At 36.8% G+C, this 18,338-nt stretch overlaps 1 protein-coding gene across 1 annotated transcript in view; it reads right to left on the reverse strand.

Annotated features, from left to right (window-relative positions):
• Window positions 1-14,064, reverse strand: part of EGFLAM (EGF like, fibronectin type III and laminin G domains) — a gene marked incomplete at its 5' end in the record, with an annotated part of 47,073 nt that extends 33,009 nt beyond the window's left edge. Inside the window, 6 exons of the mRNA XM_015816893.1 lie at window positions 1,937-2,037; window positions 2,765-3,107; window positions 6,027-6,145; window positions 8,873-9,039; window positions 13,214-13,349; window positions 13,947-14,064. Of these exons, the coding sequence (XP_015672379.1) occupies window positions 1,937-2,037; window positions 2,765-3,107; window positions 6,027-6,145; window positions 8,873-9,039; window positions 13,214-13,349; window positions 13,947-14,064 (984 nt within the window). The remainder of the gene's footprint in view (window positions 1-1,936; window positions 2,038-2,764; window positions 3,108-6,026; window positions 6,146-8,872; window positions 9,040-13,213; window positions 13,350-13,946) is intronic.
• Window positions 14,065-18,338: the final 4,274 nt, after the last annotated feature.

Genomic DNA, 18,338 nt, shown 5'->3' on the forward strand with positions numbered 1-18,338 from the left:
TGACTAAAGTTATGCATCATGTGAAAAATGCAGACAAAGAAATGTTCCCCTACTTTCATCATTTAGAACTTAGGGTCATGGACTCAAATTAAATGTAGTGTTTTAAAACCATAACAAGAATTGGGGCAGAAGTTCCTGCACAAAAGATGGAATTAACTGTTATCAGATGGAGTGATGATCACCAGTATAGATTGTTTTTAAAAGAGAACCAGACAAACTCATGGACTGGACTGTCAGTCTTGATTGCCATAAATACCCCAGGATCAAAGGTGGCAGTTTATGTGTGTATACTTTTGAGTCAGTTTTTGACTCCTGGATTAGTCTCTGCCATTGCCTACTTCCTATGACTAAGAGAGAATCAGAGTAAGCACAGTCACAGTTTCACTTAGGAACCACTTTATTTAATGACCAAGTTGCTGGTCCCAATTGTGGTCACTAAATAAGAACTACTTGCATGGTCTTCATTTGATACTGTTCTAAGTGAAGCTTTACCTCTACTTTACTACTTTGCTACTCTTTACAAAAGTAGTTGCACGGGATAGGAAGAACTTGTGTCCCTGTGTGCCTGCCTGAACTAGTCACTGTAGTTTTCTTGGCAAGATTATTGGAGCTAATTTTCCATTGCCTTCTTCCTAGGGCTGAGAGAATGACAGGCCCAAAATCACCCATCTGGCTTTGTGCCAGAAGTGGGACTAGAACTCACAGGCTCCAGGTTTCTAGCCTAATGCCTTAACCACTACACCAAATTGTCTTATAATGAAGAACATTATACCGTAGTACCTTTCACTACTTTCTGATTCATCAGACATGGACATTTCTGATACCTATGATTGATTGATTTATCTCAAGATTCATGTCCTATCTTTCTCTAATTAAAAAAAAACCTCCATAACCTACATATTTGTCACTCCCAATTAAAATCAAAACCTATATAGTTGTCTTATCTATTGCATACATTTTGCTTCCGTTTATTGTGAAACAAACAGAATATGAGGTTATATCATTTTGCATTTGCAACTAAGCACAAGTCACAAAACAGTAGTCTCTAAAAAAATCTAAATCCCAGATTTCTACATATTAAATCAAATATTCTATTTTCTATAGTGCACCTGTTTCTACACTCCCCCAAAAGTACATAATCTATGGGTAGGGTTGCTATATTCCGTTGTAATATATTAAGTTCCCATATCATTATGGGAAGATGTCTAATATGTCATTTTCAACATCTCCAATCAACATGGTTAATCACTAGGGAGCATGAAAAAGATCAATGATTTTTAATAGCAATTTCAGCCAGGTCTAGCAAATGCCACCAAATTAACATATTTACAGGATGAAATGAACAGAATTTTCTTCCATATAGATCCATACTAGCATAATACATTTGCTTGGAAAAAATTGTATGGGATTTTGTGAACAATTTGGCCAGGGGTGTTCATAGAACACAATAAAAAAAGAAGAGCACGTGACATAGTTGAAGCTCTACCCATTTTTAATGTGTGACACAAAAACCGATGAAACTTCAATCATATCATCTTGATTGCTATCTTGATTTTTTTATTATATTTAATGGGTTTTTTTTTTACCAATTTCTATTCCAGTGTTAAAGGGCCAGTGATATATAGTACCAAATAGAGGACTCAAATGAGCTTTAAAGAACCAGATTCTGTCTACTTTTGTGTTGCATAATTTCTCTGTAATAATCATGCTCTGATTTAGCTACATTTTGTTGATTCTGCTAAAACTTTGGCACATTCTGTATATCACTATTTTAAGTTGCTCTCATACAGAATGGCACAGAGGTATTCTGCAAGATACTCACATTTACTTTTGGTATAAATGTATTAACAGATTTTCTTTGACTCATTTAGCTGTTAGTTCAAATGTTGCATAGGTTTTGCAAAAGCTTTTTAAATTCAAGACTGCATTCACTTACCATAAATTCAACAGTAATTTGGAATGTCTGATAGGAATTCTTAAGAGGCTCAAAGGAGATATAGGAATATCCAAAAAATTGAGGATACTGAATATTAATATCTGAAAATCAATAACAAAAATATTGCTTAGCAGTTAAGCATCAAATAGCAATTATTTTTAAAAATTAGACCAATATAATCTTTGTATTTTTACAATTACATTTTAACAGTCACTGCCAACTTCTTAAATTTTCCTAACTGGTCCCTTCATTCCAAAAGTTTAAAGAATCACATCTTTTCCCTATCTTTCTGTTCTAAGCATGGTCTTAATAACAACCGCTTCAGTGTGTTCCTCATTCTAATGTCAAAGCTTCAGTGCAATGCTTTGCTTTAAGGAAAAAAGTGCATGGCCAAATGATAATATATGGAAAAGTTATGGGAATTCAGAAACAAAGCCAAGTCTGGGACTCTCCAAAACTGTAATGCTGACTTTGAACATTCTTAAAATAGAAGCCCTTAGGAAACTCACAATCAAAGTAGAATTAAAATAAGCCAATTCTTGTTATTTGACCTAAGCAGCTGGTCATTAAAGTTATATTGCTTCTCAAAAGGTATGCTGTTTACTCAACCTAGATAGTAGATACGAATTAAGTTCCCTCTAGATTTTTGTGAAACTCACCATCTGCCCAAAAGCCAGCTGTGTCTCTTCCAGTTATGGTTCTTCTATGCTTGTAAATGCACTAAAGTGTCAAATCAAATATATGAAAATGCTGCTCTACAAATCTGTCCTAAACCAAGAAATCTTCAGAATGTACAGAGAGTTACCAAAGCTTTCCAAGTAAACCAACCTTCTGAACAACTCTCCCCTCCTTTGCCAAGGTTGCAATGGCAACGAGAGCCACTCCGCTCATAATCATTGATGCAAAAGCTGTTGGTAGAGCAGATGGTTTCATCACAGGACTGATCAGATTGTCGTACCACTGAAGTCCCGCTGTTCCTCCTGATGGCCTTAGCAGTAATGCTGGAAGGGATAGTAGCACGTGGTAGGAATGTAGTTGTTGCCATAGAACTGACAGGATATGTAGTAGGTGAAAGCAGCCCAGAAAGGAGTTCTGCATTAGATCCTTGTATTATGTTGGTTTCAACCAAAAAATTTGTATTGCCTCCTTTGATAGCAGGAAGTGGTTTGAGCTAATGAAAAATTTATTTAAGAAATGTGTTTAGTAAGGCCAAAGCTTAATACTACAGTTCTTAGAGCTAAATGTTAATCACGGGTAGGATAATGATATTCAATAATTACTCAATCTGATATGATAGCAGTAGAATGATTTGCTGGAAAACTTCTAGGATAGGAGTGTCCTACTGTGCCATCTCTTAAGGAGAAGAAAGCTTTACTTAATCTGAGTCAGGATACTGATTAAGTGTTCATCTTCACATCCTCCTAACCATAACTGAAATATGTGCTGGTAATTATTTTTATACGACATGGCTCATGACATTGCTTTTATCTCATCTTTACTGCACAGTTTAAACCGCCTCTCCTCCAATCACTGGGACACTGGCTCTCATAACTATCTTAGCTGGGACAGCAGAAGAGAGAAAACACTTGGCTTTTATAGACATATCTGCCTGATCAGTGTTTTCTCAAAAGCTTATGAAGATACACTTCATATACTGTACACCAGTTTAGCATTCTTTTGAAATAATATTTTTTAAAAAATACAGGGCTTTTGAGAGAGCATTAGGCCTGTGTTAAACCTGGGAAAGAGATCAGGGCTCTACCAAATATGCATTGCTGGTTTTGCCCCCAATGAATATATTTTCCATTATTTCACATGGTTTCATGTGGTTGTGGTTTTTACTTTTCCTTTTTTCCCCCCTTTTTATTATTTCGAGTAGGTGTTGCAAGAAGAGGGCTGAATTCATTACCAGCATGACCATTCTCATCTGTTGTTCATCCTTTGCCACTTTATTTTTTATGCCTATCAGTTGGCTATTTTGGAGGCATTAAACCCATAGAAGAGCATTAAACCCATATTCAGAATAATCTAAATAGATTGGATCAGATAACTTGACAGGTATATAAATATTTCATTCCCGGCATATATCCACATTTGTCTTCCATTAGGAAGGGTCACTGGTGGGTTTTTTATCTCACTAGCTAGAAATGCTCCTTGGGTAGGAAAATTCAACTGTGAGATCTGCACCTGCTTTCCTGTCTTTTTCTGCATTAAAATTTAAGGACAGTATCACTTACCAGTGTAATTATTGTGACAGAATAGGATTCAGCAACTTGGGCTACATATTTCTGTCAGTTAAAGAACTGATGGATAGCACTTCAATGTGGTCTACTGACTGTGACTTAAAAGGCTAGTTATTGCAGTTTTTATTCCCATGGAACATAAGGAATAGCAGTAAGGAAAGGAATATCTTTTCTTATAAAGCACAATAACTTTGAATCATCTATTGATCTGACTGAAGAGATATAGCTCAGGAAAACACATGCCTGTAAAAAGCTGTATCTTCAGCCATAATATCTCTATTCAAAGCATCTCATATAGCAAGCAGCATAGGAATTATTTTTGTCCAAGATTGTGAAATGACAGTGCCAACAGAACATTTATTTTTCACTCAGTGTAAAGCAGTCTCGCATCTCTCTTATCCTACCATGAATCACCTCCCATGGCTGTGAAGTTTGGCCTGTCCTTCAGGATTATTAAGATAAGATAACAGTCTATTCATATTTTCTCTGAATAGGGAGAGCAGAAATCAGGATGATGTCTGCAGTCTCTAACTTTGGAGTGCAAATGTTTTGGAATGCAAAGCTAACCTGAATTGTTTCAAAAGACGTTTTTTCTGATAGTCTTCTTTTTCTTACAAACCCTATCCCCAAAAAAGAAAGGCACTTTTCTTTACATACTTTCCTTTATACAGATAGCCCTCAACTTACAACTACAATTGAGCCCAAATTTTCTGTTGCTAAGTAAGACATTAGGTGAATTTTGTCCCATTTTACGACTTTTCTTGCCACAGTTGTTAAATGAATCCCTGCATTGTTAAGTTAGTCACACAGTTGTTAAGTGAATCTTCCCCATTGACTTTTCTTGTCAGAAGGTCACCAAAGATGATCACATGACTCTGGGAGACTGCAACAGTCATAAATATGAGCCACTTGCCCAGAAAATATGAATTTTGATCACCTGACCCTGGGGATGCTACAACTGTGTGAAAGTGTGAAAACTGGTCATAAGCCACTTTTTTCAGTGGTGTTGTAACTTTGAACGCTCATTAAATGAAGTGTTATATGTCAAGGACTACCTGTATTTAAATGATGGGCACTATCTAATTTCCCAGAAAGATGGTCTTTGATGCAAATAACAAAAGCCTTTGATGCAAAAGATTAAATCCAAAGGTTTCTGCCTCTAGAGCCCAGGTAGGTTAGCAATTGAGATGACTATTCAACAGTGCCAATAGAAAAGTATCCTCTACTACACTTGAAGGTAACACACTAGCTTAAGGTGTCACACATCAGACTTTTCTTGCCTCCAGAGCTTTGCTATTGCTCCTGCCTCACAGCATCCATCACCTGAGTCTACCGCCTCATTCTGTCTAATGACAAAGGTGGCCTGGGTAGCTGCCACATACTGCACTACTGCAATTTAAAAAAATATGAAAAAAAGAATAATGTATTTCTTCCTCTACTAATGGTGAGCTTCTTCAGCTACTAGAAGGGGGAGGAGAATTTTGAGGTACTTTTGATTGAAATAAAGTTAGTACAGTATAAATGAAACAGAAGTTATGCAAAAGGCAGACTTCAGTGGCATGGAAAACTCTGCTCAGCTTCCCTTTGAAGCAATTACTCTCTTCCCCCTCATTCAGTTTGTTTCAGTGAAAACAAATGTGTCTGGAAAAAAAAATCAAAGGCTTCAGAGGATCAGGAAAGGAAGAAAATGTTCAGACTGAGCCAAATGCAAACGAATACTTAATATAGCATCAGAGTGTATATTTGTCGATAGACTTGTATTTGATCTCTATTTAGACGTTCTTGTTTAAATACTGCACTAAAAATGTTAAGCAACCAAAATGCCAGAGTGAGACGTATGGATGTACCTCATCGATATAAATGTCAGAGTCTGAATCATCAATGTCAATTCCATCATCATCATCACCATTTCCAGACTCAGTCATGTATGGAGGTCCGTAGCTTCCACTCCCTAACTCTTCCGGGTCTGAGAAGATAAAACTGGCATAGTCACAAATGTATGTTTTTGACATAGTGTCATTTTCATATAAGGTAAATGCACTAAAACTGGCTGGGGTTTTTTTTTGGGGTGGGGGAGAAATTTCTTTGGGAAATAATGCATAATTCTCCCTTTATAACACCAAACATTGGCAAGATTAACCTTAATTTAGTTGTGCAAACAAAGAAGTTCCAGATATGATTCCAGAAAACAATAATTATTCTAGTGTGTAACAAATAAGAGATTTACACAGTGTAAATGAAAGTCAGTTCAACATATCTTTGGGGGCATTGGTGAAACAGTTGTACATTAAAATTCTGATTTTTTTTGCTTAATATGAACATAATTTATAAATCATGAAAATCATTTCATAAATCACTTCATTTTACAATAGTTTAGGGCAGGGGTCCCCAACCCCCAGGGGGCCCTGTTAGGAACCAAGCTGCACAGCTGGAGGTGAGCGGTGGGTAAGCAAGTGCAACCAAAACCATTACCCACCCCCACCCCCGTTCATGGAAAAATTGTCTTCCAAGAAACCAGTCCCTGGTGTCAAAAAGGTTCAGAGCTGCTGGCTTCGGGTTTATGTACTGATTATTTATAAAGATTTGGCCCTTTGCCCTTATCCAGATTATGGATAAAGGCAAAGATTGTATTAATTTTCTGCAAGTAATATATATAAAATGCAAGTTTTTACCTGGTTTGCCTCCTTTGTGTTATTATTACTTTTAAAATGGCTTTTTGTATTTTCCTCTCCTATTTTAGTTCTGTTCTTTTGTGGTTTTCTTTAAAGCTGATTATTTAAAATAGATATAGATATTGCATTCCCAATATTATAAATACTTTATGAGCCTAACAGAGTAGTACTAGGGAAGTATATTTCATTCTTGAATTATCCAATGTTTTAAAAGTGCCATGAAGGACATCCCATAGCCCATTGGAACTTATTTTTGTACAGATCTTTAGTGTGCAATGAACAGTAGCATCTTAAGGCATACTCCCATTTGTGTAGCCATAATTTAAAAAAAAACATCCATTCTAACAACTAATAAGGGTTATGTTAATCAATTCAATCCTAACAAGTAAGAACATGGTTAAGCCTTTTTCCTATTGCTAACTTAGATGGCAATTCAGTTCAAGAACTTCAAAAAGTTCTGAAGCCATCTTATTAAGGACCCAGATTGTTGGGGGCAATATGCTGACTCTGTAAACCGTTTAGAGAGGGCTGTAAAGCACTGTGAAGCAGTATATAAGTCTAAGTGCTATTGCTATTAAAGAGTTAATTTCAGAAGTTAGTTATATTTGGAAAATAGTTGAATTCTTGGTCTACAGGAGGGGATTCTGTCTAATGGCTATAACTAAATGAAAAAAAAATGTATCAGTGTCCAGTGACTAACGTCTTGGCCCTGGGAGTGGAAACATTAGTGTTACTAATTAATTTTACTAATCCACTGGATATGTGTAGTAGCCCTGCTATGCTCATGTACTGTAGTATCTGTCACCAAATAAAGATTATCCCATATACTAGAATCTCAAAGTGTGCTCACCAAAGTATTTTACTTTCATTGCTATTATTATTTGCAAAATGCCATTATGATGGAATGGTACAGAGAGACTGAAATGCTCACATTGTAAATATTAAGGGCATTTTTATTGAATATAAATATCTTTATGCACTCAAGTTCTCCTTATGCTAAGGATTGAATGAAACAGAATAACTGGTGAATGGCAGATTTTTCCTTCTTTGTTAGCCATGTTTCCAAAGGTGATTGTTACTATTCTTCCTAGGCATAAATGGGAATTAATAATCTCTTTAAGAAGGATTGCACTAGAGATGTCACTAGCGCAGGTTAAACTTGTTAGTTGCCCAGTGTTCTGCATAATACCAGTCACTGTGAATCAAATCTGCTTCTCTTATCCCTCAAGTGGATTGGTTCAAGGAAAGGGTGATGAAGGTTACACTGGATTTCTCAGTAACACATTAATATTGTGGGAACCATCAACCATTATTTCCTTGCTTTACTACCAACTGTAGTACATCAAATTTCTCACCCTTGGTTGTGAAAGTTCTGAAAATATTTTCATGTACAGATAAACAGGATGTCAGAAAAAATGTGCACTCAGTAACAAGGTTTATGACCTTCTGGGCAAAGATATAAATGATGATTATATCTTCAGGAGGTTTTCATAAACATTCTCTTTGGAAATTAAATTTAAACACAAGAAATCAAAATAATCAGGACAATTCATATGAAACCTAGTCTAATGCTACCAGAATAAAGAGCTATGAAAATAAAAAAAGGAAAAGATAAAGAATCTAATGAAAAGGTTTGGATTAAAAATAGTATAGGTGATAAGACACAAAAAATAACAGATTCTTAATATTACAGTTCTAAACATTTGGGATCTTACTTTTATTTTATCTTTTATTTCTAAAGAATCATTATTCTGATGAACGCTCTGCAGCATTTAATCTGCCCCAGCAAACTGTTATTGTTCCCCACATGTGCCATGCTTAACTATGAAATATAGTTATGAAAGAAGAAGGGGGGCTTGGTTTTCTTGAATTATATCTATGTTTGGCATTTTCATAAGTCATATGTTGAGGAAATGAAGGCAGCAGGGAAAGTTGACTATTTTTTAAATAGTCAGGAGCCAGGGAAAGTTATCAGCCACACAACATTTTCAATGCTCAGCAATATAAGGTTGTCTACTCACGGAACATTCTGATTATATCACTGGCAATGCTTGGCAGGCTGGACCCATATGAATTTGTAGCTCGGATGGCAAACCGATACTTGTCGTTTGGAGTTAGCCCCTTCAGGATCATAGAGTCCATCTGGATCTGCTCTCTAATTGCTGTCCATTTGGTATCAAAATCGGGTCTGATTGGGATGAACAAAGAGCCCAAAATGTAATTAAAGTGAGCTTAGTCAATTAGCAAGAGCCAAACATTTGCCAATATTGAACATTTGCTAAATTTGCTGTTCTAATAGGAATAGTGAATGTGAAATTTAATTACGTGATTTGAGGGTTTTACGCTGGTTGGTGTCTCCTGATTGTTTTGATTTTGGTATGCATAAACCTCAGATCCCATTCTCATGCAAAACAACAACAACAATCAGAGAAGAGTTATTTATTTAAAACCATCTGAAAAGCAATTTGCATGCAATCAGTACAATAAGGTGGTTCGTCCCCACAGACTTAAAACTTAAATGGGCCAACAGAAAAAGGAAAAGGAACAGGAAGGAGAAAAGAGATGGACCCTGGGCATCAGTGCTTACAATAGTTATCATAGCACAGACATCAGTTCCAAGGGTTTTTTTTAACACATTTCTAAAAACCCTTAAATAAATCATCACATTTTTATGTAACAGAAGAAAAAAAAAATAGATGTACGCGGCAAAATCACTTTTAACTCTATTGAATTAATTTGAATTAAATTACATTTGAAAGTGAATTAAATTAAATATTTTTTTTAATGTTCCCAGCCATTAATCTTTTTTTGCTGGTCCCACCTACTGTTGGGAGCTAAGTACCACTCAAAGGCCAAGTCAAGGTTGGTCAGCTGGAATGGAAACATATCAAGAAAAGGACTCTGCCATTCTCCACCAAGTTGATGGAATGGCCTTGCTTTTCAACTTCTGCTGCTGCAGCCTAATACAATGATTGTTGGCTAATGAGAGAAAGGTCCAATGAGCTACCAAATATGACAGCTATCGTAGACATGTATATGCCAACAAAGTGATATACTGGCTCAGGAATTCTGGGAGTTGAAGTCCATGAGTCATAAAAGAGCCAAGGTTGCCTACCCCTACACTAAGCTAATCACATATCATATACTCTAAACTAGATGATTGATAAGATTTGGTTAGGAAACTTAAGCATGTTTATATAGCCATTCAGGAGAGGATTTTGTTTATTTAAATTATAGCTATTATTTTTAAACTTATCAAAGCATTTTAAAATAGCTCTGCTTTAATACAGGCAACAATGTAATTACAATAATATGGAAGAGAATAAAAACCCTAAAACTGCATTATCATGGTTATTTTCATATGAGGATTTTTTTAATTAGCTTTTTTTTAGTGTAACATTTTTGTCCTCCAGTGATGAATTAGTGACCATCTCTTCTCCACTCACTTTTATGTCAGGACATCTTTCGTTCCCTGGCTATATTCTCACTCCAATAAGAAGTTCCGCTACAGCTTTCCTTGGCTTGCTCAACCCTATATTTTAAATTGTTGGTGTCCAGCAAGGAGGCTAAATCAAAAGCAGGTCCAAAGGATATAAGAGTCAAACTTGCTGGAAGCTTGCAGAGAAAAAACAAAATTATTGACATGTGAACATCCTAACTGTGCTGAGCACTCAGCATTACAGGGATAAATAGGAGGAAGAGGCTATCCTTTTTCCCATGGGATCATTCCTACAATGTTCAATATAAATGACAAAACTACAATTTTTACTCCCATGAACTTGCTAAAGTTCCTACGGAAATGACTGAACATAACAGAGACTGAAAGACTTTGACACTTAAGACTAAATTGCTGTCCCATTTAGTCTGGCATCCTTGAAATATTTACTGCAGGAAATAACTTTTCAAGTTTTAAATGTACTATTGTTTACATAAGAAACCAGCTGCAAACATTTTTGGAAGCATTCTAATAAAAACTGTAGCACAAGAGAGATATTTTGTGTGGGCTTTTTTTTCTTGTTTGCTTTATTTGTAGTCCAGAGATGCTGTCAAAATAGACTCATCTGGCTTTTTCTAATCAGTCAATATAAAAATGATTTAATCATCTGAAGGTCATTTCTATTGAGCAAGAAGGGCGTACTCTGAAATAAAAAAGAGAGCAATTTGGAACTGTTTGTTTCAGCTTTGTCCAGTTCTGTGAACTTGAGAAACCAATTTTTCCAGCTACAGGAGACAACAAAAAGGCTTTTTTAAAATAAAAAACAACAACAACCTAAATCTCTGTAAAAAAGACTAAGAAAAAGTGACTCAACTGTAAAATATTGTCTTCTTTTTCTTAAAGAAATTTCTCCTAACAAATTCCCTTGATCCACTAAGGGCCATTTAATTATTTGACTACTCTGTTTTTCATGTGGATCCAAACCCCAAGGGACTCTTCTGTTTCTTATAATTAAGAGTGTCTGTTCCCCTTTCTTTAAACTTTCTGAATAGTTCTCTTCATTTTATAATAATTGTGATTCATTTACCCTCACTCAAGAAAACCTCTACATCTTAAAATGACATTGAGCATATGAAGAATCCTGCCCAGTTTGAAAAGAATAAGCAAACATTTCCAATTCTAAATCCTTGCTTGACTCCCAAGGAACCAGCAATCCTAGAGGATTNTGGACAAGACACCAAACAACCTACAGAAATTCCCTACTGGCAAGAGTAACTCACAGTGGCAATTGCACAATACTGCTCAGTTACAATACTTTGCCATTCATTTGAATTGCTCTGCTACAGCAAAACATGAAAAAGAGAAGGATAACATATGCAAGAATTCTTTACAGGCTTATTTTCCCTCCTCATACTTGATCCTTACAGAGATACATGGAAAACCTTCCATGGAAATATTGGAAATTCCAGTATGCTCTTGGGCAGGACTGTGCAACTTTCTCCAGTCCAAGGGCCACACGTGGCCTTGAGTGATATGTCAAGGATAGCAATACAGGTATCCCTTGGGATACAACTGGTCACTGAGTGACTGTTTGAAATTATGACGGACCTACCTTGGGGCTACTTACAACCTGGATTCGAAGTTCCAATGTTTGGCTCACTTCTGCAATCACTGACCAAACCTCTGGTGCTTGACAACATAGCCACATTTATGTCCATTTGATACAACCCATGGTCACATGACCATATTTTATAATGGTTTTGCTAAAAACTGACACTTCAGGTTTTCAGCAAAACCATCCCCATGGTGAACCACTGGTTTGCTTAACAATCACAATGCATAATGATTGTGGTCCAACAAAGACTCAGAACCATGCGTGAAATAAATATATTTTTTAAAATCAGTCTTTTTGGCTTCCAAATCATACTGCCTTCTTGTGTCATGGGAAAAGGCAAGTTTCAGAATAGATTACACGAACAAAAAAATTGAAAACCACTCAGCTAAATTCGCCTGCACAATATATAGCCATCTGAAGAGCATAGAACTGAAGAAGACCACATAACCACACCAACTTTACCCACCAAAATGAAACAACCTCTGAATTAGGCTAGGAATGAGTCACTAACATTTTTGTTTAATAAATCTAATAAACACATTTAATAAAAAAAAATTGGATGAAACCAGGCATTCTTAATTTAAAAAAAAAACTGCCTACATTTTATATCTTTTAAAAATTTAATTGCCAATAAAGGAATGGGACTGAAAGGCTGACACTGGTATTAAAACAGGAGTTCCTACAATGATCAGAAAATTGAAATTTGCTCAAGACAAAAGATCTCATCCACCACTGTTACAGAGAACATTCCATCAGTGGAGCAAGCCAATATAAACATAAAATACAGATATGAGTTTACATGGGAATTTTCTATATACCTAACTGATACATCCTTAAGTGGAGTCTCCTAGTTGGGATACCAACAAATATAAATAAATAAATAAATAAATAAATAAATAAATAAATAAATAAATAAATAAATAAATAAATAAATAAATAAATAAATAAAATGGAAGCGAAAAAATGCTATAGTAACAGCCAGTAGATAGTTCAGAGATGAGTTAGGATTAAATAGAAGCCCACCTTTCCATATTGTATTGTAACATGTAGAGCTTTGGAGACCTCTGCATGAGCTACTGTGGTGGTCCAGAGTATGTATGTATCATAAACAACAAAGAAAAAGCAAGACTGACTTGGTCCAAAACCCAAAAGCAACTCTGAAGCTGTGCTGAATCAAAGCCATTTAAACTAATGAATAAATAAGAACCAGTTTCACTTACATTAATGACATCAGACTGAAACACATATAAACCCACATACAGTATATGGAAAAAGTATATGCTTCCATTCTAATACCATAGTCAAGATCACCTGATAAATTCCACAGTGTAGTACTCAATTGGAGAACTTCCTTCACTTGGCCCTGGTTTCCATGATAAAGCAACCTCTGAGTCTGAAACAACAATGACTTGAGGCTGACTAGGTGGAGCTGGAGGCATACATTTATCTAAGAGGGGAAAAAAGCAATTATATACATTATTGGACATTTTGGAAATCTCAGAAATACTTGTAGGAGCAAAACCTTTCATAAAACTGTAATGTTAAAAGAAAATCAAACACTGGACTTTCTTCCCATCCTTGTTTCAATTTCAGAAAAGTTGCTGCTATTCAATATAGAAAATACCACCATTTTTTCCCTTTCATAGGGGGAAATACTTAAAAGATTAAAGTGTTGCTCTGAATGAATAAATATAATTATGGACCAGAAGAAGCCCTATGATTTAAAATAAACTAATTTCCAAATGCCTTTGTGTAGACTTTTGAAAAGAACCACACTGGCACCTAGAAAGCATACTAAGTCATATCATACTAAATTTATTTGACACCTTAATAATCCTCATCATTCTTTTCACAATTACAATTGCATCCTGTCTCCTGACCAGAGGCTCCTTTGAAATTGCCATAACTTACTCATTCCTGTTTCTGCACTGTACTGAAACTTTCCTGACGTCCCATGTACCTTTCTGAAATACCTTTACAGTGTCTACAGTGAATTCTGTCTCAATCAGCACACTTAATAGAAAGCTATTCAAATAATATTTACCTTGTGATAGAGTTGTCACATTTCTAGGCATGCTGGCTTTGCCTCTTCCTGCCCAGCCATAAGCTCCTATGCTGACAGTATGGAGAGTCCCTGGCTTCAGATCTCCAATAACAACTTCCTGCTTGGCATAAAAATACAGAAAGGGATGAAGAGCTTTTTTTTAAATGAAAAGCTAAAATTAAATTTTAGCTAATCATAACCATTGATAAACATATGTTAGAACACACTAAGATGTTCAATACACTAAATTAGATCTTCAAAAGAAATGGAATAAGGAATTGGAGTGTCTACCACACAACTGTCAATGGAATTCCATTTTAGTATCTATAAAATGGTGCAGCATTAGAGTATATCAGGCAACACCTTATCAGAATTGAATCTGCCATTTGGTCTGGATATCTAGAAAAGTGCCTGTTGAGAATCTCTTCTCGTCACAAGATCTATGAGCCAGTAAACAAGCTGTCAAGGTTCCGACTGAGGAACCCAACCAAGCAAACACCATCAAGAAATCCCATCTCTTAATGCAAAACTTTATTGAGTACATCATTTGGGCACAGTTTAAAGCAAAATCAGCTCTGGTTATTTTCTGCACCAAACGACTATAATTCAAGTATAGAATTCTCCCTCTCCTTATTAGTGCAAGTAACATAGTCCAATCAAATGTCAAAATATTGTTATGAGAAAGTGTCTCTCTGTGTTTGAAAACACCTGCTGAAACATATTTGGTTCACACGGGCTGACTTCTTGTTGTCTGGAGTCTGTATTCTATTTTCCCCTCTCCTTCCCCCTAGTGCATTGGCAAGCTGAGAAGCAATAACGATGGCAACATCATACATGTGCTTCGAGCTTGACACAAGCCTTCTCAGTGATGGCTGAGGACACTCTAAGAGTGACATGGATGGTACCTAAATTTGATGGATGGATGGATGGATGGATGGATGGATGGATCTTCTCATTTAAAAGTATTGAGGGCCACAATCTTGCCTACACTTTGCAATCAAGTTTAATTTATTCAAACATGTCTTCCTCCCTTAATTGCTTTTGGCATCCTGATAGAGATAATTAAATTTAAGATTTATTTTTCTTTATATTGTTTGTCTTGCCTTGTTGCCTCCACATCCAGAGTTAGTTAAGATTGGAGCAATCTGAAAATTAAAATATGATCATCAATATAAAGGTAAAGGTTTCCCCTATCCAGTTGTATCTAACTCTAGGAGCCAGCATTGTCTGAAGACATTTCCATGGTCATGTGGCCAGCATGATTATACACTGAGGCACATGAAATGCTGTTACCGTCTCACTGAAGTGGTACCTATTTATCTACTCACATTTTCATGCTTTCAAACTGCTAGGTCAGTGATGGCGAACCTTTTAGAGACTGAGTGCCCAAACTGCAACCCAAAACCCACTTATTTATCGCCGGGTGCCAGGTGGGCATGGTCCACTGGGTGGGCGTGGCTGTGGTGGTCATGGCAGACTAGGTGGGTGTGGCCAAGGTGGGCATGGTCACATCGATGTTGCTTATGGGGATGGATGCTTGTGGGGGCCGGCCAGGGTTGGGGGAGATCCAGGGGGTCTCTGGCAGGTGGGGCGGTGGGCAGGAGGTTCGCCCTGCAGGGTGAGGAGAGGCAGGGCGGGGTGCCATTGTTGCTGCCTGACACCATCAGCCCCTGCACACAGAGGCCAGTGAGCGCATGGGGCCAACAGTGTCTGTCAGCAGCCACAGCCTGCCGACCCCTTAACCGGCACACTCTGGGGCTCTGCAGCCAACCACCAGCAATTCAGAGAAGCCACCTCTGACCTGGAAGGCCAGCCGACAGCTGAGGAGGCAATGCAGTGGGTCGTGCCCGGGAAAAGGAGAGCATGCGAGGCCAGGAGGGATGGGACAGGGGGAAGGGAAACCAGCCGTGCTGGGATGCATCCAACCACATGGGACCTCGGCGAGTTAGCAGGCAGCTGGTTGAAGAGAGACGGTTGCCATCTCCACGGCATGGCGCACGAGCCCACAGAGAGGGCTCTGAGTGCCGCCTCTGGCACGCGTGCCATAGGTTCGACACCACTGTGCTAGGTTACTTGCTAGGTCAAGAAACAAGAATTCAACCCATTGTGTAGCATTTGGGTCTCAAACCCCAGCAGTCAGCTTTCCAGCTGATAAGCTTAATGTCTTTAACCGCTGAGCCATCACACCTGATTATCAATATAATTAAATAAATAAGTAAAATATATTTCTATAGATCTAAAATTACAACTAGTTGACCAAAATATTATTGCATATCTGTTGAAATGCCTTATAAGGAGGAAATTACCAGGTTGAAATAAACTGCTGAAGAGGGAATGTCCAAAATTCAATTCTGGTTCATATGTCTAGAAGTATGATATACTATCTCCCTTCTGAACAGAAGTTATTTTATATATTAATTTTGTTCTAGAAAGGTTCATAGAATTTGAAGTTGATCAGATTCTTTTGAATTACATACTAATTATTTGGAAATTAACTGGAGGACAACAGAATGAGTGACTGTAATGCTTGGCTCATATTCTTATAAGAGTTTTATAACAAACCATCTGCAAGGTCCTCCTTTATGGAAAAAAACACATAAAAATTGATTAGAGATGGGGGGGGGAATCCCTAACCTAATTATTGAGGGATAAATTGGTTCTAAACTAGAAACAATTCCATTGTTAAAATTCTTGTAATTCTATCCTTTCATCTCACTTCTATTCTGCTAACGAAGATTCTGAGAATTTTGCTTGGGAGAATTACTTTCAATGAATTGGTTGCCAAGAGACTAACAGATACTGTGTATGACTGCAAACAAACAACTAGAGCAAACAAAGCAACAATGCAATGGTCTGAGGAGCATCACTTTTTCTATATATGAAAAATATTTTATCATTGAATATCACAGTTGGAAGAACAACTCAGAAGCCTGGGGTGCATATACTGTACTTCTGACTTCCCATTTCATCATTATTGTTAAGTAAATACTATAAACCTAAATATGAATAATTTATGACAAGACATGAATATATGTCTGAAATTACTTTTAACTAGCATGAGAGGGATATGCTGTGTGGGTTTATTATTTTACTCAACTTGCAAACTGAAGAAAATAGAAAAGAAATATTGTTTTAAGCTTATTAGAAGTAATTGTTTTGCTCTGCTCTGTATTAGTCAGAATGCATCTAAAATATTGTTTTAGTTCTGGTCTCTGCATTTTAAGAAATAAATAAACTTTCACAGAAAGGAAAAAGTAAACAAGTCTTGTGAAAAGCAAATGAAAAAGACGGGCATATTTCAGAGAAAAGAAGATATGGATGACAGTAGTTTTCAAAATTCGCTGGGACTTCTGTACAAAATGCAGATCCATGTTGCCCAAAAGGTAAAAAAAAATGTAATATTATTAATTTAAACTTACAGGCAGTGCTCATTTAATGACCATAGTTGGGACTGGCAACTCCATCACTAAGTGATATGGTGATTAAGCAAGAGATCACATGACTGTGATGGACATGATTTCATTTCCACCATGGTTGTTAAGCAAATCATTCACAGGCATTAAGCAAGATATCACATGGCTGCAACTTGCTATTTTACTTTTGACTTCTCCATTGACTCTACTTGGCAGAAACTGGCTATGAAATGCATAAATGGCAATCGTGTGACTGCAGGACAACGTGCTGGTTATAAATACCCACTATGTAGTTCGGAAGCCCCCCAAATCTCAGTTATGTGACAATCACTAAATGCAAGGACTGGTTGTAAAGTAGTTTTTCAGTCTAGGGAATCGACAAATAAGAGATAGCATAACCCACAGCTGAATAGTGAGTGGGGCAATCAGCTCAGAATGGATCCTTCCTAGTTTCTCAAGCTGTAACGGAGATGGGGATGGGGGTAGGACTGAAATTTCAGACTTTCAATATTCTATCAATGTATCTCTCTAATAAAGTAGAATTACTGTATCTTATCTGGTCATGTGTCCTGTCTGGTTTACCTGGTAAGGCTGACATCAACCTTGCAAGTTTGAATGTACAATTCTCCTGCCATCTCCTTTACAGCTCAGAAAGTTAGGCAGGGTTTCTTCTGAGCCTCTTGCTCTGCCCACTATCCAGCTGCAGACTATGCTGTCCCTTCCCCTGATTTTGAAGTTACCTTCTACTGATACAACTCAAAATTTGTATTTTTTGGAACCATGTTAACTCCTATAGCTTTTTGCTAGCAAACAACTACCATTCCATGATTTCTTTTTCACAAATACCATGGATTCACTGTCCTATATCTAGGCATTATATTTCTATGTCCTAAGTTCAAAATTTTACATTTATCTTTATTCAGTTGTTTTCTCAGCCCACTTCTCCCACTATAATATCATTTTTTTAATTTTATTCCTG

This window comes from Protobothrops mucrosquamatus, unplaced genomic scaffold (genome assembly GCF_001527695.2).
Source record: "Protobothrops mucrosquamatus isolate PMUCROS unplaced genomic scaffold, P.Mucros_1.0 scaffold_122, whole genome shotgun sequence".
NCBI classification, from domain to species: domain Eukaryota; kingdom Metazoa; phylum Chordata; class Lepidosauria; order Squamata; family Viperidae; genus Protobothrops; species Protobothrops mucrosquamatus.